Source organism: Pinus tabuliformis, chromosome 5_2, assembly GCF_031772625.1.
Source record: "Pinus tabuliformis cultivar Carrire ecotype Pingquan chromosome 5_2, CPIR1, whole genome shotgun sequence".
NCBI classification, from domain to species: Eukaryota; Viridiplantae; Streptophyta; class Pinopsida; order Pinales; family Pinaceae; genus Pinus; species Pinus tabuliformis.
This window is the reverse complement of record NC_142306.1, coordinates 192,959,608-192,982,545: the sequence shown is the minus strand read 5'-3', so window position 1 is coordinate 192,982,545 and position 22,938 is coordinate 192,959,608. Positions and strand designations below refer to the sequence as shown.

At 33.5% G+C, this 22,938-nt stretch overlaps 1 protein-coding gene across 1 annotated transcript; it reads left to right on the top strand.

Annotated features, from left to right (window-relative positions):
• Positions 1-2,221: 2,221 nt before the first annotated feature.
• Positions 2,222-3,984, top strand: LOC149158222 (GTP-binding nuclear protein Ran1B-like). Its single transcript, XM_089433921.1, has 6 exons — positions 2,222-2,329; positions 2,428-2,495; positions 3,262-3,351; positions 3,461-3,640; positions 3,730-3,807; positions 3,915-3,984. The coding sequence occupies exons 1-6, from the start codon at positions 2,222-2,224 to the stop codon at positions 3,982-3,984; spliced, it is 594 nt and encodes a 197-aa protein (XP_089290047.1).
• The last annotated feature ends 18,954 nt before the right edge of the window (positions 3,985-22,938 follow it).

Sequence of the window (22,938 nt, the reverse complement as noted above, 5' to 3'; positions counted from 1 at the left end):
TATATTCTTTGAGATTAAGATGCTTTTTTAATAGGTTTGATGAAGATTAATGTATTCTAGTTTACTAGGTTAATGTTTTTTGTTTTAGTAATATTTTTGTTCTCATCATCTTAAAGATAACATGAAGTTAAGATGAATCATTTTAGGTCTAAAATTTTTTGGTTTTAGGTTTAGTTAATATTAGTCTCTTCTAGCTTGTGAGGTTAATTTGTTTTGTTTTAGTTTTTTAGTTTTTTTATTTGTTTTACATTTTTAGTTGTTTTTACCTAAGGTGATAAACTCTTGAACCAAGATTTTTTTGTCAATTTTTTTAAATACTAACTTTTAAGCATTGAGGTGTGATATTTTTGACGTTTAGATAGACTTATAATATCTTTAGGTTATATTAAATGGAACTGATATTCTTACGGTTTAGATAGATTTGTACATTCTTATGTTATATTAAATGAAACTATGTTGGATTCTACTAGGTTATTTACAATTGTTTTAAGATAATGGTCAGTAAGTTTAATAAATAATATTTTTTTTTTTGTATTGGTGATCTCACTCAGGATAGTGATTGATATTCCTGGAGCCATAGATGCAGCTCAAGGCCAGCTAGCCTTTTCACTTGGTAGAGTGTGTGGATTATATAGTACTTGGCCTTCGTTCCTTCTATTTTTTACAGTTCAAAATGCTGTTTAATTTCATTATTTTATCCCAGTGGTTGAGTTTACAAGTTTTTGTAGGGCATGAAATAGATATGATGTGATTTGTGAGCTGCTTTGCACATCAATATATTATTTCCAGATGACCAGGTACATGTACATTGATACCTTACATCTAAATTAATTAGAGAAATTGGTCCTAATTTGTTTCATAGAGTTCTAACCAACCATATTCATTGATTAGAAGTGTTAAGAGTGGGGTATGTATGTCAGAAGGAATCATAGTAGTTGATAAAGATCACGGGATCATGAGCATATCCATGAATGGCTCTTGGTATGCTATGAGAAAGAAGAATGTTTAATGGATTTTTTTTGCAGATATTTCTATTGATAGTATTCTCATTTCATCTACTCTACCAGATGTTAAATTGTTATTCTAAAGCACCTTATGATTGGACTATACAAGAAACTTGACATTGTTGTACCTATTTTGTGATGATATATGTTAATCATTAACAATATTTGATTTCATACATTTGATTCCAATGGTTTTCTATTTTTTTAGGTGTTTATTTATTTATTTATTTATTCTTCCGACATAAAAAATGGATAGGGCATGGGCATGTCAAGATCATGGAATCGAATAGATGGAAGGGACTTATAGTTTTTTCAGTAGTAATTATCATCTGCTTCACCTGCCCACCAGCCAGGTAGATTGTTCAATATTTTACTTTCTTGTCCATGGGTCTATCTTTTCATCCTTTGGGCGACCGATAAATGATTGTTGTTTGGTTTTTCTGAAGGGAGGGAGGGAACTTAAACATTCGATGAATTCCACCTCAGTCTGAATGTGCAGATATCTTAAATATTCTCATAAGTAATTCTCTCATCTCAGAAATTGAAATAGGGTATCAATTCACATCTTCTGTCAGTAGGAGGACATGTTATATTTATTTTGTTATTTATGTTATCGAGTACTCACATGTCTGTTTAAGGTTAAGAAATTAGTAAACTACATTCAAATGCATGCTAGTCACATTATTTTCTGCTGGAAAATTATATTTCAAATAAGCAGGCATTTTGCTGCTGGACAATTGTTCAACTTATGAATAATTAAAGGTAACCAAAAAATTTGGTTTCTCTGGTAGAGAAATATTTAGGAGAAAATGAAAATAAATTTCTAGTCTTTGCTTTTAGCTAGGACTAACATCCTTTGAGTTTTCTTCAATCTTCAAGACAAACTATTTCCACTGTTAAAACTTAAATAGATATAAGGTAGAGGGCAGACAATATTTAGCTGGCCAGATGCCAAGACTACTTTATGTAACCCAAAGTATAATTGTGAACAACTATAGCTTGTATTGAAACACTTGCATATAGTCAATGAAGCACATAAAGTTCCATCGTAAGTTGCACATGTACATAATCAAAATTTTTGCTAAAAATAATTTAAGAATCAATACACATTTTAGCCTAGGAGACCATGAACATATACAACGATGAGAATAGAAAAATTATTTCCCAACTTAATATTCAACCTCAGTTTGATTTTCTTGTTTATAATCTAGGAAACCATGGTAAGAAGGCCTGTAGATCTGGAGGAGGAGCTCAGAATGATGGCTCAAGAAGTCTGTGGTTATGTGGAAGCTGTTTTGAATAGTCTTGCTACAAATGTTCCCAAAGTAAGACATCCATGTGGATGCGCACACAATACAACCATACAGAATCTCAGTGTTTATTCAGTCCATGATACTTGAATTGATGATTTGATGATTTGCAGGTTGTGGTACTTTGTCAAGTTGAGAAAGCCAAGGATGAAATGTTGACCCAAATTTATAGCTCAGTCAGGTAAGGTTTAATGACAAAATGTGGTTAAGGTAAGTCAATAATTAGTTTGACTATTTTTCCATTTCTGTATTTTGCCAGACTGATTTCGATTTTCACTTGAAATCAGGTCTCTTGGGACTTTACGAAAGTAGTGTTTTTTGTCATCCTCTGCAGGTGTAGTAGACACTTGTTGATTGGAGCACTTTACATTTGAGCTTTTGGGGTGCCTTTTCAGCTTTTTTTTAAAAAAGGTCCTACATGGATTTAAACTTGGATCGGTCCCAAGAGAACTTTTGACTTATCAATTCTATTTTCCCGTGTTAATATGTATGTAGTGTGGGCTCAGTAGCAACACCTTTTAACCTCAATATCAATGACAATGGAGCAAATATGAGCCCTTTTTTGGTTCCTTTTTACTAGCACTCTATTTTACTCATTTATGTCTCTTTATTTTGGATTTTAATTTAATTTAATTTTGAATTTATAGACAAACTGTGTTATTGGTTGTTTTGATCAATACTGGTTTGCTTTTCCTGCTTCTGTTGGCATTTTCCTCGTTGAATTAGTGAGGGTTCTGTATTTTTCCGCTTATATTTATTTGAATTTTAATTTAGTTTAATTTTAAATTTATAGACAGAATCTGTTATTGGTTGATTTGATCAATATTGGTTTGCTTTTCCTGTTTCTGTTGGCATTTTCCTGATTTAATTGGTGATGATTCCGTGTTTTTCCACTTCTATTTATTTGTTTCCGTCTTATTTACTGATTGGGATTTTGTTTGTTGTAGTATTCATGGGCAATGTGAAGTTATCATGTTTGACATTACTACACGATTGACTTACAAGAATGTCCCAACGTGGCATACAGATCTTTGCAGGTATCTCTTTTGCAAAGGGGTTGGATCTCTAAGTAGAAATGAAGGTTCCTTAATTGTGTGGTGGCACAACTACCTGAACCACTTAGCTAAATATCTTTGTGAATTTCAGGGTGTGTGAGAACATTCCTATTGTTCTTTGTGGAAGCAAGGTTGATGTGAAGAATAGGCAAGTGAAATCTAAGCAAGTTAATTTTCATAGAAAGAAGAATCTTCAGTACTATGAGATATCTGCAAAAAGTAACTACAACTTTGAGAAGCCATTCTTGTACTCGGCACGGAAGTTCTCACGGTGAGCCTTTAATCTAGTTTCTGATGCTCCCTAATATGAATGTTATATTAAAACTTTGGCATTGATTCTATAATGGGCTATTTTTATAGGGATCCAAACCTTCATTTTGTGGAGTCACCTGCTCTTGCTCCTCCTGAGGTTCAGATAGACCTTGCAACCCAGCAGCAGTAAGTAGAATGCTATTTTCTTATTATTTTTTGTTAACTTTTATTGAAATAATTTGTTCCATTTCTAGAAGATTGAAACTTTGGCTTAAAATCTTTTATGTTGTCAGGTACAAGGCAGAACTTGTAGCAACTATGGCCCAACCCCTTCCAGATGACGATGATGATGCTTTTGAATAGCTTTGTTAATATGCTTTTTCATATTTAGGGATTGGTGGATTCAATTAGTTTTGTATCATTAGAGTTTGCTCTTTAGTTCCGACATTTAATTATGATTTGTATTTGGGGCTTAGAAGAGCATTATCGCATCTCTCTATATGTGATTTGAGTATCGTGCAGATGTTTTCATCGGTGGATTTGGCTAAGTTATCTTAGTTCAACTCCATTACAGAGCTATTTTTATATGCTAAGATATTTTTTTCCGTTATATACTCTTGCACATTTTGCATAAGAATTTTTTGTACTCTTCAAATATTTCAAGAATGCTCAAGTGCCTTTCGTTGTGTACTATTGGGGGAAGTGCTAGTTGCGATGATTGTTGCTTGTAATATATTATGGCTTGTTAAAACTTTCTCTAAAAATTATAGCTATGTCTAAGGATTTATTTTAACTCTGAAATTGGTTTACATAAAGCTTGTACAATGAACAATTTACCTGCTAGACTATCAGAATAAATGATATTATAAAGTAAGCGCTAATAACTTGTATACGGGCCAAATCCTCCTTTTGCAATATTGTTTTCATCCGCAACACTTTCTGTTGCAACTGTCAATGTTTCCGTGGTAAAAAATATTGGTTGACCCTACGTATAGCCTCTGTTTCCATTCAGGGCTCTATAGATTTCAATTTTTGCAATGCGAACTTGCAATTTCTAACCTCGATTAGAAGTCGTGCAACATTCGTATGGAAAAAAGATTGTATTCGCAATAAGATCAAGAGGAAAGAAAAATGCATGTCCTCTATAATGGATCTTCACACTGAGACCAATGCTAATGGTGTTGAGAAACTATTGTGCAATGGAATAAACAATGTTGAGGTGTAGAACAAATATATTTTTCCTCCCCAGGAGCATCCCAACATGTCTTAGGTATCTTTCTACGAGAGCATTCTAGTGGTGGATCTGAAACACCTGGATGGCCCTAGCAGAACCACTATCATACAACAAATCCAATGTGCATGTTAGGAGGATGGCTTTTTCCAGGTACAACCTTCAATCTCCAATGTCTCAAGTTATGATTTTTTTTTGCGGAAGGGATTGGATTCATGAGGCTTTGAATTTTGAATCTCATCATATTGCGATATAAATTGTTTTGAAGATTTGAATTTTGAATTTTAAGATTTGAATTTTGAATCTCATAATGTCTCTCAATAAACTTCCAAAATCTCAATTATGAACATTAATTCTTAAAAAAATTTCTATTCAAATTCAGTATTAATATGGTTGAAGCTGCATGATATGATCAGATAGTGAACCACAAGGTACCAGAGAGAGTGATGAAAAACATGATGGGAATCGCCAAAGAATTCTTCAAAATGCCGATGGAGGATCGTGAATGTCTCTATTCAGAGGATCCAAAGCAACTGGCTCAGCTTGCTACAAGCTTCACTATTCACAAAGATGAAGTCATTAACTGGAGGGACTATCTGAGACACCCTTGTTTTCCATTACATGAAGTCATCGACTCTTGGCCTAAAAAACCTGCAGCCTATAGGTAGCCATTAAACCTTATGTCAACCATTAAAGTAGCCATCATAACTCATTTGGCTTAATATAATATTGAGGCTTTTCTTACATGGAAATTGTAGGCAAGTACGCTGAGGAGGTGAGGGCACTGTGTTTAAGGCTGCTGGCTGCAATTTTTGAAGCTCTATGACACCATGATGATTACTTGAATAATATTTTTGGGGAACACAGACAACTGTTACTTGTAAATTACTATCCACCATGCCCAAACCCAGATGTTACCCTTGCTTTAAGAAGTCATTCAGATGCAGGTGGCATCACTGTTCTAATGCAAGGCGATGTCAGCGGTTTGCAAGTACTTAGAAAAGGGAAGTGGGTTGCTGTAAAACCCATTTCTAATGCCTTTGTTATCAAACTTAATAAGTGAGTCTTCCTCGGTTAAAATCAAAATAATTCACGAGCTACATAAGAAAGCTCATAAGCTTTTGATAAGTGATCAGTTAAAGAATATTTGTGATGAGTCTGTTCAGAGTATTAATTTTCAACAATGATCAAAAATATTTTGAAAAAGAAGTTAAAATAACAATCATCAAGGATTTCAATGGATCCAAAACCACCTTCAAAGCCTCCGTACAGTTGGCTTTAAGCATGTCTGTAGGTTGGTGAACAAAGTGGCTGATTTGCTTGCCAACTAGGGTGTTATCAGCACAAAGATTAAAGTGGCATCAAATTGGCATGAGCTACCATAGACCAGGTTAAAGGAGGTTGTTCAGGAACAGGTAGAAAATTATAAGCTGGAGTTTAAAGATAGAGCTTGGGACCAGGGATCAATTTGGCTCAACCTTTGCTTTCAACATCTACATGTGTCATCATTATCAGATAGACGGTTCCGTGGCATGGCAGATACCTAGTCTGGCCGCTCATATTCCCAGAGAAAACGAGAGGATTCTCTTTGTTTATCATGGGGATCGAAACGAGTCCCTCAAATCTTCATTCAATGAAAAACCCCTCATCTATTCAGGGTTCCAGGTTTAGGCAAGGAAGATCCATAAGAGCAAACAGAGCCTTGTTTCTTCCGGCAGATGGTCCTTCAAGATTTTGGATTCTCGGCATGGTTTACCGCCCCCCAGGTAGTTTCTGGATGTTCGCACACCTTTCTATTGGAAAGAGGTTTTGATGAAAACACAGCAATGCCACTCACCCTCAAACACGTGGCAGGGAGAGGGTTCCAAAAACTGCTCTTCCCCACTCACTAACGTCGGCCCTTCTTATCCCGTGCGATATCAACATCATCCGTTGGATTTAGTCAACGACGATTGATGGTTGCGGTGGTTCGTGCAACTTGGGGGGTAGGACTATTATACTTCGGTCTTTTTGACAGAGTGATATCCTCCTCGACTATCGATCTTAATGCTTTTTATTGGACGGCTTAGATGAACAGATATTTTCCTAAAGTGGTGTTGCCGATTAGTTCACGTGCTTTCCAGAAGCCAAATTGCATTTTTGTTCATTTTTCCATGGGTTCAGGTTTCTTTGTATAACTATAAGGTTCTGACTTGGAGGTCTGGTACTCCTTGCATGTAAAATTGTACACTATTTTTTTTTCTTGGTTTTATGAAATAGAAGGATCCATGCTTCCTTTAGCAAAAAACTAGGCGGACGTAAAAACGTTCCATTACAGACCATTCAAGTGAAAGAATACTCACTCTATAATACTATGTAATCCAGTTCTAGATATTACTCACTCTATAGTACTGCGTAATCCAGTTTAGCGATGAAGCTATGTTTTTGATAACATGATTGAAGCATAAAACTAACCCATACCTGCCACCAATGAAATTCCTACAATCTTGTACAGTTGATAACTGTGGCTATCAAGCCTGCCTAGGTATTCTTGTGGGTATGTTGTCTGTCGAATAGATAAAGGTATCGCCATTTCATTAATTGGGCTCTCGATTGATTTCTACATAAGGATTCGCATTGTCTAAATCTAAAGTGTTTCAATTCAACAGTCTACAAATTCTTCTTTAACTATAGTAAAACTTGGACATGGAATGCTTATCAAAGCTAAGGTAGCATCTTAAATCTAAACTTCCGACTCCCATTTGAAGTAGTAAAACTTGGGTTTAAATTTAGTAATGAATTGAATCCCCTCTTACTAAACAAAGGTAATATTAATAACCCATATGTGCTGGTTCCTATCATACATGAATTTCTGTGGTGGTTTCTCTCATACACAAGTACTATTTGTGAACTTTGAATGTGAAACTACTTTGAAAGAACATTCAAATGATTTTATTTATTTATTTTTAAATAATTTTTTATATTGTCTCTAGAGAGACAATAGTTTTAATTATGGACATATTGTCTCTATAGAGACAATATGTTTTTAATCTCACCTATTGTCTCTAAAAAGACAAAAATGTAATTATCTCTAAAGAGACACAAATGAAGTTGTCTCTAGAGAGACAAATGAAATTGTCTCTAGAGAGACAAATCAAATTGTCTCTTAATAGATAATAAGTCATGTCTTTATAGAGACAATAATAGTATGTGTTCTATATTGTCGTTATAGACACAAATTTTTGAGACATTATATTTTGCCACACCCGCTTAGAGATAATATTTAAGACAATACAGAAGTTTCTTTTTGTCTTAAGTTAAGACAATTAACTCAAATATTGTCTTAAAACCCCCCTACATGTAGTAGTGATATAGTGATGAATGAATATCCCAGAACTGATGAGAGATACCTTAAAATTAGGTAACGAGAAATCGACATTGGAGTATCTATATATACAAATGAGTGCAGACAAATCTAACATTCAGTTGGAGGATAAACAACATGAGATAAAATTCAATAAGGGGTAGAGAAAATACTTTTAAAAGGCCCTTAGAGAAGGGATAGACTAATTTTTTTTGCAAGAAGCATGATATTGTACTCCACAAAATGAGGCAAGGACTTAGGTTATTTTGGATGGATTCCCTCCTGAGATCACATCTGACCATATGTTGCAAATATAATATGTCCATCCATGGCCCGATTATTTTGATTGTTTGCTTAATATCTGTGTGAACCAAGCATATGTTTGTTTAATTCGTGAGGAATTTTAATCATTAAGTATAAAGAAGTAGTAGCGTCAAATGAAATTAGCATTTTGTGATTGCTAAATGAGATCATTCTACGCATGGACAAATATCTTAGGAAAATAAACTTGAAATAGTAATAATAAGTCATTCGCATGTCACCTATTCTTTTGATTTTCATGTTCCATATCTTGCAAAATATGATGATGCCACTCACTTCTAGGTCAGCAGGGTATAAATCTGCTTCACTTTTAGAGCCATCGGACAATATAACTTAGTTACCAAGATGCAACACTTCAACTAACTCATAAGGTATTGTCCAAAAAATCCTACTGAAAATTTAAAACTGAGAAAGAATTACAATCTACTATTCAAGGTTTCTAAATGAAAACTTAAACCAAAATAACAATTGAGGTTGATTGACAGATGTATCTACCCGACATAAAATTTACAACACTTATTTTCATAACAAGTATTTTTTGCGCACATTTTCCTTACAAAATCAAACTTGCATCTAATTTACAACCAACTTACAAACCACTACCCAAGTGTAAGTGTAAATTTCCATGCACGTTCTTGTAAGTATCACTTTCCTTTCACATTCTTCCTTACAAATATTCACATAATTAGTTTCCTAGATGGTCCTTTAGATGTTTTTGTATGCTTCCTCAAAAAGGAACACTTATCTAAGGTAAACTATCGGTGGATAAACCATTATTGAACTCCTCTATTTAATTGAGATCATTCCTCTCCTATGAATATCCTCTTTTTTGTGATTCAAACGTTTTCCCACTCCTTGTTCATGGAGGAACTTGTGTGAAACTATGATTTTTATTCTTATATAAGAGAAGAAAACACCATGGGATCATGTCCAAGAAGAGCTTGTGGGGAGGTATGACCTTGTCGTTGAGAAATGAGAGCAAAAAACAATGTTATCAAGTGAGAACTATTACCTCAAAATGATAACTCTAGCTAAAAAGCCCAAAAAAACATGAAAATTTTGTCCGAAAACAAAAAGTGTTGATGTTGGAATAATATATATCTGTGTGTGTGTATTCAGGTTAAATTTTCAACATTTTTTAAAAATGGAAAAAAATAGCTAATAAAAACCAATTTTTTGTGCAAAAAACACCTTGAAAACATTGGAATAACTTATCTTTTGTGTGCATAAATTTCCAACATTTTTAAGCAATGACGTTAAGGATTAAATATCATGAGTAAAAATAAAATAAAAAATAAAAAAAATTAAGAAAACATAAAAAAAAATTACTCAGGGCACCTTGGGTGGCCTAGGCCAAGCTTGTCGATTCCTGAAATCGACCATCCCAACCAAGGAGCCCTAGTGGTCACGAGCCAAGGTGGGGGAAGGGGTCTGCAACCCCGCCCAGGTTCCCTGAGGGGCCTTGGGTAAGTCCTTTATATTTTATTTATTTGTTATTTTTTAAAAAAAAATTGTTTTTAATGTTTTTATTTTTTTCAATTAATTTTTTTTATTTTTATTTTTTTAATGCTTTTAAAATTGTTTTTTATATTTTTTAATGTTTTTTTTCAATGAAAATTTGTTTGAATGTTTTTTTACTTTAATAAGTTTTTCTTTTTCTATTTTTTAATTGTGCTTTTGAAAAAGAAATTTTATATGTTTTAGTATTTTATTTTTAAGGATTTTGTGTCTTAATTTGTTTTTTTTTTATTTAAATTCCATGTCTTAATTTATTTATTTTTACATTTCTTTTTTTAATTTTTACTTCAAATTTTATGCGATTCATTTTTTTTGGAAAAAATTCAAATGCCATAATTTTTGGATATAAAATTATAAAATTTCATAAAATTTGTTATTTTTCCAACTTATTTTCTTCAATTTTTTCATAAAAATATTTTATTTAACATAACATTCTTAGCGAAAAAGTCCCAAAAAAAGTTTTTTTTTTTAATTATATCTATATGCAAATGTGTAATTTTTATCGAGTGTTTAAAATTATTATTTTTTGGTGACAATTAGTTTTTGTGTATTGAAGTATTAATTAACGATATATAAATATATAATAAATTGTAACATCAAAATATTAATGTTATTATTTTTTTTTAACTTTACAAAAAAATATAAAAACTTCATTAGTTTTTTTTTTTTGTAAAGAAAAACAAAAAAGAAAAGTTTGGAAAAGCCTTAAAAAACGAATATTTTGGGACCAAAAACAAGAAGAGGAATATGACAATTGGAAAAATGGTTAAATAATCAACATTTAAAAAAAAATTGTGGATGCTTAGGACATAAGAAAATTTAAAGTGTCAAAAATATGTCTTAAAAAAATTGTTGATTATTTTCAAAATCCACATGAAAACCACCAACATGTAAAAACAATTATCCACACTTAATACATTAAAAAAATTGAAAGTGTTAAAAATAAGCCCTCTAAAAAATGGTTGGCAGTGCTTCAACGTTTTTCAAAATCAACATGAAAATAACTAACATTTAAAAAAAAAATGTTCATACTTGATACATAAGAAAAATTGAAGTGTCAATAACATGCTCCGAAAAAAAGGTGCATTCTATATCAGCACTTTTCAAAATTGGATGATTTTTTGCTACCTCTAAAAAGTGAGAAATTGGTTCAGTACTTGTTTCATTAGTAACTACGTTAAAAGGTTTTTGGGGAAAAACAATAATTGAAACATAACTAATATAAGAAAACATCATGAAACATGCACATGGTTGTGCTAATCGTGGATAATATTATCCAAGTGTTCTCTTTTAGGTCATTTCAAGTAGGAAACCAATATTGTTGGACTCCTCTTTCTATAGGCATCAAAGATTCAAAAGTGAATAAGATCTCTCAAGGAATATGGAGCAAAGAATGGGAAGACCATCCTTGTGTTAGGAAGTATATGAGTGTGCCATGGTAATTGATGGTTGGATGAAGGTCCAAAGTGATCAGCAATGATAACATTGAATAAGTTACAAGAGTAATGGGTTAGTCTTAGTGAAATTAGAGCCCCCATAGGAGCTTTGTTCACCGTGGTGGTATTATTGTCTAGATTGGGGGTTAAATCCAAAATTGATTTCTATATTTGTGCAATGAATCACTTCTCAATAACTAGTTTCATAGGCATGCATTCAATTATAAACAACTCTTCATATCTTTCTTCATGAGGAATGCTTTCTACTTAGCATATGTTGTGTGGTTCCTTCAATTTCATGGTTAATATATGAATCTTCGGCTATTGTTTATTTATACATATAACACAATGTCGTCAACAATGTATATAATACTAAGGATCATATAGACATACAACTAATTCTCTTCTTCCCAATATAGAGTAATGGCATTCTCACAGATAATTTCTCTTAGGTATATAAGATACTAATGGGGGCATACATATTCACATCAACATCTGCAAAATATCATACCCTGGAAGGATGCATCTTAGCATATATGATCAAGTTGTGAAACCTTCTATCATCCAAACCTTTCTGCAACAGTATAATATGGGATTCTAATATCATGACCTCTGAATAATACTTTTGAGCAATAAATGGCTCAATTAATACGTCAGTAATTATGGATAAACTCAACAGATCATTCCAAGGTAGTTACACCAATATCACATTAACTTCACCATACTCATTGCATAAGGGTTCAATTCATATCCTCTTCAAACAACCATTTAACTAATAAATTTAATTGGTGTACACAACAACAACCCCGTCACACTAACACACGAGAGTCTCAATCACACATACTTTCCAATACTTAGTAAACAAGCACAAGTTTTTAAAGTACCAGACTCTAGTTATGCTTTTGAATAATATATATTCATCAAATTGCAACTATACCATGGCTACTTCCATGACTCTACACACACACACACAAATATATATATATATATATATATATATATATATATATATATATATATATATATATATATATATATATATATATATATATATGTATGTATGTATGTATAGATATAGATAGAGATATAGATATATAGATATATCCAAGTGTTTTAGTTGTGGTTGGTCAGCCTTTACAAGTGATTATGTGCATTCACTAAGTTTATTCACATTTTTCAATCCATGAAAGCTCTATGGTTGAGTTCTACCTCAATAATATACTCTTCCCCCACCAATTCATGCCTCAATACTCATACTCAGTTAGTCTTTATTGGATATCTCAAAAAGTCTCAGTGCAAGGTTATATTTTCTTCCAATAGTCCACATGATATTAGAGGCTCAGGTTTTTGAACTGTTCTCGAGTATGTGACCTCAATTATGTAACCTTGTACCAAATCCACAACTAGGACATGGAAAGAATGCAATCTCCGAATCTTGTCTCAAATATAGGACTGTAAAACCTCTCTAGAACTTGGCCTAAGATAAGCCTACAATTCTGAAACTCACATGTACCTCTGAATCTCAGACAAAGACAAGACTATATCCTTTCTCCAAAATTGAGAAAAGGATAAATAAAGGCATGTAATTTTTTAAGGTGATATGAATAACACAATAATAATAAAATGAGCAACCATAATCCATATGTCAATTGAGTGTTATGTATGCTATTTATCTATTCCTTGAGAGGGTGAAATAGATTTGCAAATTTTCTCAGGATTGTATATTCAAATCATGCCATATATTTGATGCTAACTAGCTCTAGAATGTTTGCAAATTTGCCCAAAATTACATGCTAAGAGGTGTCATACTACAAGGATGAAACAATAGGCTATAATATCATTTCCTTAGGCCAACAATTATCTAATTTTAGTGTCCACTTTTTATCTAGATTTAAAGAAGAATGCAACAAATTATAGATATAACCATAAACACAGAGATGCAATGGAAATAATACTTCATTTCATTAATGTAAAATACCGAAATATGCTTACAAACAAGAATGGCAATAAACTAGCTAGGGTGATGGTAGCTTATCTCTGAGAAGAGATGTAGCGACTACATGCCTCTAAAATACCTTACAATGAGGCTCAAGGGCCTTTTTATTATTGAAAAATAAGAGCAAATAGTAAACAACCAAAACCCTAACCTGAGGAGATGTAACACCAGAGTTTATGGGCCCCGTTGGGTGAGTTGGACAACTAACTTCCCAGGGTCGTGACTTGGTCATATTATCTTTGTTTGAAGCACATGATAGCCCATTGGAAAGATATCTCCGAGGACTATCACAGAAAATATGATTTTAGAAAAATAATTGATGGTGGTAGACTTCCAAAAAAACATCGTTTAGGGCCTCAAAACAGCTTCGAAAGTTTAGCACCCGAAAAACTGCAAAAAATGGTAAACTGTGCTCTAATTAAGGAAACTGGAAAATGAAAGAAGCCATGTTGGGGATCCAAGTGGAATTGGTGGGTGGCCACCAATATCCACTTGGATCAGCTTCTACACACTAGGTGTATGAATGTGCCCTCAAAACTACTTCAGATAATTCCAAATATGTTGCAAAATTACTTTGAAAATTGATCCTTCTATTTGAGTTCAAAAGGTGTCTCTGATTTTCCTCAAATAAGGCTAAATAAGTTCAAGAATCCTAGCAAACCCCTTAATTGAAATACAAGTAAAAACAACTTCCAACACTATGTTTCACTAGATCTTAATGGACATTGAATGACCTTAAACTTAGCACAACAAATACAAAAAACAAAGCATAATCAAGAACACATGCCTCCTCTTCATATATAACATTTCTCCTTAAGGATGTAGAGATCATTTTCCTTATGTGCATAGATTAGATTACGTATTTCGAGGGATAAAGCACCTTATTTATACCAAACATGGAGGTCGCTAGGAGAGAGGTCGACCTGAACTTTTGTAGGGAAAAATTTTAATTTCAAATTTGAACATTGGAGCCAAAATCCCCACATTATTTTAGTCCAACTTTAATTTTAGTATTTCCCTTAATTTATTATCCTTTTGCCTAGAGTAGGATAACCCCCATTTTATGCATCCAAATTTTACCAAGAATATTTAATTAAATTCTTCAATCAAATTCCTGCAGGGCCTCATGATTTGGTAAATTCTTTAGCCAATGATGAGCTACCACATCATCTCATGTTGGGGACTTTTACCACATGAAGGAGGCATCAATATTTGGTCGATTATATCTCCCAAATCAAGATGAACCACGAGGTTGTTGTATACTATTGGAATCAACATGATGAGGAGAATCAATTAATGAAGGTCTTCAAAGGAAAGAAAATGATTTTATCATCCAAATTCTTGATCAAACACAGGGAATCATGGCCACATTAACCTTATATGGCTTCTTGACCAATGTAGCTTCTGATCGATGAAATCCATTGGCATATATTAATAAAATTCAAGGATGGATTTTGAATCAATGAAAGCAAAATTCAACAGAGGAGTTCCTAGCCTTGTTCCTATATCACTGGAAATGTTACAACCCTCACATTGGCTCCTCTGTGACCAATAAATTTGAGGCTAATATTAAGCTAATTAAACTAAAAATGAATGAATGGGTGTCAAACAAGAAGAAAGCAAAGGAGATGGAATTGGTGGAAATTGAAAATCAATTACAGGTTGTCACTAATCAACTACGAGAAGGTTTCTCATCCTTCAAATTGAGTGAGGCTCTTAAGAATATAGAAGCATATAAAAAATATATTCTAGAGTATTTCATGAAGGAATCGAGGTTGATAAGTAGAGTAATATGGCTAGCTAGTGTTGATGAAAATACTAAATTTTTCTAGGATTATGCTAAGGGGAGAAAAATGTGTAATATGATTTGGAACCTCCAAGACCCTAATGGAGTGACCATTTCACATTTATAAGGTCTTACAACCCTTGCAAAGAGCCACTTTGAAATATTTGTTTTGAGACCCTTCTAAAGCCTCAGTTTCATAAGTGATCATAGTAGTGAAAATGTTTCATAGGCTCATCGAGGAAGAAGAGAATAGGGAAATAATGAAGGAACTCACAAAAGATGAAATCAAAATGTTTTTATATAGTTTTTATAAATACAAAAGCTCGGTAGTAGATGGTTGGGGTGTATAATTCTTCCTCAGGATTTATGAAATCATTGGAAATGATCTCCTAAGGGTGGTTGAGGAATCAAGGAGGGAAACTTATATTTTTCCAACCTTCAATCTAACCTTCATTGCTCTCATTCCAAAGGTTTATCATCCCTCTTCTCTAGATGATTTTCATATTATCTCTCTTTTCAATGCCATTTACAAGATGGTGGCAAAAATGATATCTTTAATAACTGAACCCATTCTCTTAAGATCAATCTCCCAAGATATTCACTTTTCTTAAGGGGAGACAAATTCATGAGACTATAGGAGTTGTGCATGATAGTTTACACAATTTAAAAAATATTATTTAAAGGGATATGTCATGAAGATTGCCTGTCAAAAGCTTATGATTGGGTCAACTGGAATTATCCTAGGCTTCTTTTGACCTAAATAAGTCCATAATTCATTGAATGGGTTATGAGTTGCATCTAGACTATCTCTTTCACTACACTTATCAATGGCTCGAATTCACCCTTCTTTCATGTGAGAAGGGGCCTTAGGTAGGGCCACCTACTCTCCCCATTATTATTTCTATGGGTTATGGAAGGTCTTAGTCAACTAATGGATGAATAAAAAAGGGATTATTTCTAAGTTTCTTTAGTGGCATAGTCCTTATCTCATCTTCCTTTTGTACATGATATTCTCATTTTTTGGTATGGATCTCCTAGAGAGGTGATCTTGTTGCTGGAATTTCGATCCTTATTCAAGAAATCCATTGGTATGACAATACAAAATAGGAAATCCACCATTTCAGTGGTTAATCTTGAATATGATGAGATTAAGCATCTAAATATAATAGTGCCCGTTCTTTTAAGTTTTGGTAGAAAATGGATTAAAGTACTTTGGGATAGAACTCAAGCCCAACTGCCATAGTAAGGAGGACTAGCTCTGGCTCATAACCAAAATACAAAAGAGGTTGAAGATTTGGTCCCTCTGCTAGTTATCTAGAGAAAGACATTCATATTGACCAAATATGTTTAAGAAGCTATTCCAAATTATAAAATAGCCCTTCCATGGATTCCAAAAGGTATTCTGGAAAAAATATGAAGAATATATTTCAAGTTTTTACGGTCAATGAAGCAGGAGCATGGGGTTCTTCCATGGGTCAAATGGAATAAACTAGTTAGGCCAAAGCTATTGTGTGGCTAGGGTCTAAAGAATATTTTTCTTTTCTTAAACACTTTGGCTGCAACATGTGGATGGAGACTAATATATTTAGATAGCTTATGGTCTTTGATCATTATTCAAAAATATATTTCTTTAAGCCCAATGGAATAATAGATAAGGAGGGTTGATAAACCATGAGTGAATGTTTATGTGATTTGTAGGGTAGTTCTAAATTCTTTTGATCTCATAACCTATGGATTATCTTGGAAAGTTGGTAAGAGAGATAAGGTAAGAATTGGGTCCTATCCTTGGCGAGGTAGTGGTCAAGGTCATATCATCACACCTCCTATAATTTTTATTTTGTGAGATGGGGGGTGTCTTCAAACTCATTCACATGGAAAATCATGCTACAATAACAATTTGGAGATAGGGGTGGCTCTTTGCTAAAAAATTGGGTTTGGAAGGGGATTTCATGGATTCATGGAATTATTAATTGAATGCTTTATTAGTTGTACGTATCCAACCAATAGATTGAGAAGACGGACTTTTCTAGAGTATCTATCCCTTTCGCTAGTATTTTTCCAAGTTGGGCTACATTACTCTATTGGTTATTAGAGAGGATACTGGTAGAAAGTGGTAATGGAAGGTTCTTTGGAAAGATAAGTTCCCAATAAAACCAAACTCTTTATGTGGCATATAATGAAAGAAAAGGTTCGCACATGGGACATTCTTGAGAAAATATTTTTCATTGGGCCTGGTTCATGTTCCTTATGAAAAACGAGGAAGAATCTACAATCCACATCTTCATGAATTCCCATTTTTTCAACAAGTTTGGAATGCATACAAAATGTTTGTGGGTGACACTGGGGCTTAGGATGCAAAGGATTTAGAGGGTATTTGGAGGAATTGACTCTCTAATCCCCTTCTTATTAGGCCTTAAAATCTTTCCCTTTCGTCATCATATAGGGAGTCTAGATGGTGTGAAGCAAAGCCATTTTCTAGGACACACACTCTCTTCTGAATCATTTGACCATGGAAGCTCTCCATTTGTTTGCACATTTCCCTTAGGCAAAATCCACACAACCTTCCAAAATTCTTTTAGTAGAAAATCTTGATCAATCCTTTCCTTGGGATTTCTTTGATGGAACTTCAAATTATTTGGGATATAACAATGGTGGGGAATTCAATCTTTTCCCCTTTGCGTCACATTTGTTCCAGGTCAATATGGGTTTCAGACCAACATCCAACAATATGGAAAAAATTATGGCCTGTAAAAATCTATTTCTCTTTGCTTTAAAAAATATAATGCTCACAATTTCATGTTCTTGGTGACTCAATGCTTATCATAAATTTGATAAACAATTTTAAAGCTTATAAGAAAATTACTCTTTAACCAATTTTGGAGGAAACCCTCAAGCTAAAAGCTAATTTTCATTTCTTCATATCCTTAGATATTTACAATGAAAGGAATGAGGTAGTTCATCACCTATAAAAAGAGGGTTCGATAATGTTGAAAATAGCAACAAGAAATGCTAAAAATAGAAATCCTAAAAATAGCATTGATATAAATAGCATTTCAGGATATATTCCAACTCTGTTGGAAATAGAAAAAAATAGAAATGCTATAAATAACATTTCGGGATATATTCCAATTTTGATCTGTCTTCGAATCAAAATTGAGAATTAAAATTCAAATTTAGTCTCACTAGCTGTTTGAAAAATAATTAATTAATTCATCTTGAGTTAATTAGTTGGATAAATTCAAACATGAAGCCTTTGTGAAGACATGAAACAATTATCCCTTTGATTGAGGAAGTTATCCCTTAATTAAGAAGATAAGGATGATTTGTATTTGAGTTGTAATTAGTTAGCTCAGTTAACTGAGTTAAGTCCGGTTAGATTAGTTCCAAATAGTTTGTGGAACTGAATGTGAGTTTAGTTAGTTAATTCATGCATGCATGCAACTAGTGTTCTCTAGATAACTGAATATTCTCTCATAAATAACTAATGCATGTTAGTTCAGACAGAGACCGAGTTGAGATTAAAGACATCGACATTTTACTATTATTTGGAAGAATTCTCCTATAAAGGAAACTCATCCATGCAGAAGGAATTATCTCCTTCAAGGTTGCACAGTTATTTTAGAGGTCAGTGGTGTGTGTGAGGTGAGAATCACACAGGTGGAAGCTGGAGGACCCAGGAGAAACTACGCAAGGAAATAGGAGGCTTGGAGGACTGAACAAAGGCATATGTTTTGTCTATTCTATCTATGAGCAGTAGTGAGATATTGTAGTGAGAATTGGATAGCTTGTGAGCTAAAGCTTTGTGTAATCTTGAGATATTTCCACTTGTATGATAATATAGATAGTAGGGTTTCTAGCTAAGGCTTTCCCCAGAGTATTCTTCTATGTTTCATGTGTATGATTTCTTCTTCTCTGTTATATGTGTTCCAATTTATCTTGCTCAAATTGATTAAGCTTCCACAAAGTTTGAGAGTGGAAGTAGATCAAATATTTTGCTTTACTATATTGCATTATCAGGTGATCTACACTGAGAATTTCTACATGGTATTAGAGTGAGGTTTTGTAGAAAAATTTCTACATGGTATCAAAGCCAGGTTGATCTATAGAGAAATTTCTACATGGTATCAGAGAAAAGGTGATCAAATCAGTGAACAGTATATGAAGAAGAGAATTCGAAGTAAGAAAAAAATGGGCCACGATTTTGCAGAGCAATTCTGAAATTTTTTGTGCAAGATTTCCAAAAACAAATAGAAGATCTGGATTCCTTGAGAAAAAATACCAAAATTCAAAAAACAAATCAACTGAAACGGAGTTTGGATGAGAGAGATATCGTTGATTTCAAATTAGCTCTTTTTTTAGAAAATTTTGTGACGACGAGAAAGATGAAATAAATTGTTGTGCTAGCCAAGAACCTATATGCACTTGATGTACAAGATGCATGAAAAGCCTTAAGGAGCAATATAAATTTTAGATACTTGGTGGTTGAGAGGGAGAGTAAATTACCTCTCAACATGCAGTGCCAGGAGAAGTCTCAGACAATTGTGGAGGAGCCACAATTGGTGAAGCAGCTTGAGGAGGTTGTGGAGTACCCACAACTGGAGAAGCTGAGAGGAGACCGAGTGGAGGCATCCACTCATGCAGAGACCTCCAATAGGGGGAAATTTCAAGCCAAGTGGGCAGAGGGATCACATGCATCCATACCTCCAGGTGGGAGGTGGGACGATGTGGAGTGATAGTCCCAAGAAGGCTAAAATAGGGGTAGGATCCTTGAGGTACCTAGCCTCTTTGGAAAAATCTTGCTACCAGAGCCTTGACAAGGAGTCGCAGGATTGGCTTAGCGAGTAGAGATGGATGTGGATAGAGCAGCAGAGAGAGCTACAGTGCAGGAGTCCCAAGATAGTGTAGAGCTAGCAGGCTGCAACAATGTGAGAGGCACAAGAGTGTTGTACCAGTGCATGATGGCACAAAGAGGTGTGCAATGGTGCCAGATGTAGGGAGTTGTTGAAACAATGCAGAGGTTAGAGAGGGAGCACTTGTCAGCGTCAAAGGGAGCTTCAGCATCAGAGGATGTTTCTAGCCCAATAGGGAGGTCAATTGGGAGATGAGTTACTTACTTCTTCGTAACTGAGTTGCAGTGCAATAGTGGGCAGCACAATGCAACATGATGAGAGGAGGTGTAGTGCAGATGCAGTGTTGGGAGACAGGATTAGCAGCATCACAGATGCAGCAAGAGGAATCAGTGTGATTGATGTAGTCAGATATCAAAGTGAAAGAGGCTAGAGCATTCAGATACTGAAGAGCACAAAGGTGCAGTGTTTTTAGTTGACAAAGGCAATAGCAATCAAAGACTTTGATGAAAGAGGAATCATTCTGATTTAGGTTGGATATTTTTTGTTTCTAGAGTTACTGTAGCAACAACACTTGAGAGAAGTGTTGCATGTAGAACATTCCAAAGGTTCAGGATCAGGTTCGAGTTGAATGCATTTCTTGTTGAGAGGGAGTGTTGAAAATAGCAACAAGAAATGCTAAAAATAGCATTGCTATAAATAACACTACATGATATACTCCAACTCTGTTGGAAATAACAAAAAACAGAACATTGCTATAAATAACATTTCGGGATATATTCCAATTTTGATTTTTTCTTGAATCAAAATTGAGAATTAAAACTTGAATTTAGTCTCACTAGCTGTTTGAAAAATAATTAATTAATTCATCTTGAGTTAATTAGCTTGAGAAAATCAAACATGAAGTCTTTGTGAAGACATGCAAAATTTATCCCTTTGATTGAGGAAGTTATCACTTAATTAAGGAGATAAGGATGAGTTGTATTTGAGTTATAATTAGTTAGCTCAGTTAACTAAGTTAAGTCTAGTTAGATTAGTTCCAAAACAGTTTGTGGAACTGATTGTGAGTTCAGTTAGTTAATGCATGCATGCATGCAACTAGTGTTCTCCAGATAACTGAATATTCTCTCATAAATAACCAATGCATGTCAGTTCAAACAGAGACCCAGTTGAGATTAAAGGCATGGACATTGTATTATTAGTTGGAGGAATTTTCCTATAAAGGAAACTCATCCACGCGGAAGGAATTATCTCCTTCAGGATTGTGCAGTTATTTCAAAGGTCAGTGATGTGTGTGAGGTGAGAATCACACAGGTTGCAGCTGGAGGACCCAGGAGAAACTGCACAAGGAAATTTAAGGCTTGGAGGACTAAAGGAAGGCATATGTTTTGTCTATTCTATTTATGAGCAGCAGTGAGGGATTGTACTGAGAGCTGGATAGCTTATGAGCTAAAGCTTTGTGTAATCCTGAGATATTTCCACTTGTATGATAATACAGATAACGGGGTTTTTAGCTGAGGCTTTCCCCAGAGTATTCTTCTGTATTTCATGTGTATGATTTCTTCTTCTTTGTTATATGTGTTTCAATTGATCTTGCTCAAATTGATTAAGCTTTTGCAAAGTTCGATAGTAGAAGTAGATCAAGTATTTTTCTTTAGTATATTGCATTATCAGGTGATCTATAGTGAGAATTTCTACAGATAATGGAAACAAGTACATGGGAAGTTATGGAACAATAGAATGACATGACTAGCTATAATTTCTATCACAACCCATTACAACATATTTTTACAGGGACAACAAACTCATAATTTTTTGTAAAATGTGGTTTCTCTCTTAACATATTTCAAAAGTCGAGTCTTTCTTTACTCTCCCTAAAGGTTTATAAAGGAAACATCTACAGACTTTAGTCTGGTCCTCTACTCATTAATAGAAATTTTATATGGCTACTCTATTTTGTGGTTTTCATATAGATAATTTTTTTTATGGGTCCCTTGACCTCCTATACAATATATTTTACTATTTTCTACAATGTATGATTAGCATGCATCTACAAATTGTAATTTTATAATTCTCCAAATGAATGAATTTATTGTTTCTTGCTTGGGAAAAAACAAAGAATAACTTTAATTCAAATAAATATTTAATAATAAATAAACATAATGTCCTCCTTTAGAGTGAAAAGAGATTTGATCTCTCTCTCTTGATATTATGGTCAAATGACCCTTTCTCGGGCATTTTTTCTAGTCAATTTTGTTAAAAACATTTTCAAAAATCACAATTTTAAGTTTTTTAATTAGAGAACATCAATGACTTAGGGGTTTTCTAAGCGTTCAATCTATTTATGCATTCAAAAGTGTATTTTAAGGAATAAGAAATCACAATCTTGCTAGAAATTGTATTGTTGGATTTAGTCGAAAAATCCATTTTTCTATTAGTTAACCTATGCCTTAAAAAATATTAATAATGATATTCTTATAATTGGACACACAATCTTAAATTTTCCTTTAAAAATAAGGGTAATTTTAAATTTGAAATGATATTTAATAATGAAGAAACATAATATGCTTGATTTATAAAGTAATTTTCCTTTAAAACAAACAAAATATTTTTATAAAACCTTATTTTTGTTTCTTTTGTTAACAATTTTGAACATGTGTTATATTGGAGTAATCTCCCAAAGGCCTAGGATAATTTTTTTGCTCTCGGTATAATATCAAGAGTATATCTAATAGCCACAAGAAATATATACCAATAACTTATGACATAGCAAGAGTTTGATAGACTCCAAAAGATACCATGAGAGAAGAAGCTCTATTCAACATTCATCAACTCTTTG

Excerpts from the sequence above, each read along its gene's own strand:
- LOC149158222 (XM_089433921.1), top strand. The coding sequence starts at position 2,222 with ATGGTAAGAAGGCCTGTAGATCTGGAGGAGGAGCTCAGAATGATGGCT. Across the intron at positions 2,330-2,427 it reads TTGCTACAAATGTTCCCAAA|GTTGTGGTACTTTGTCAAGT; the intron begins GTAAGACATCCA and ends GATGATTTGCAG. Across the intron at positions 3,641-3,729 it reads TCGGCACGGAAGTTCTCACG|GGATCCAAACCTTCATTTTG; the intron begins GTGAGCCTTTAA and ends CTATTTTTATAG.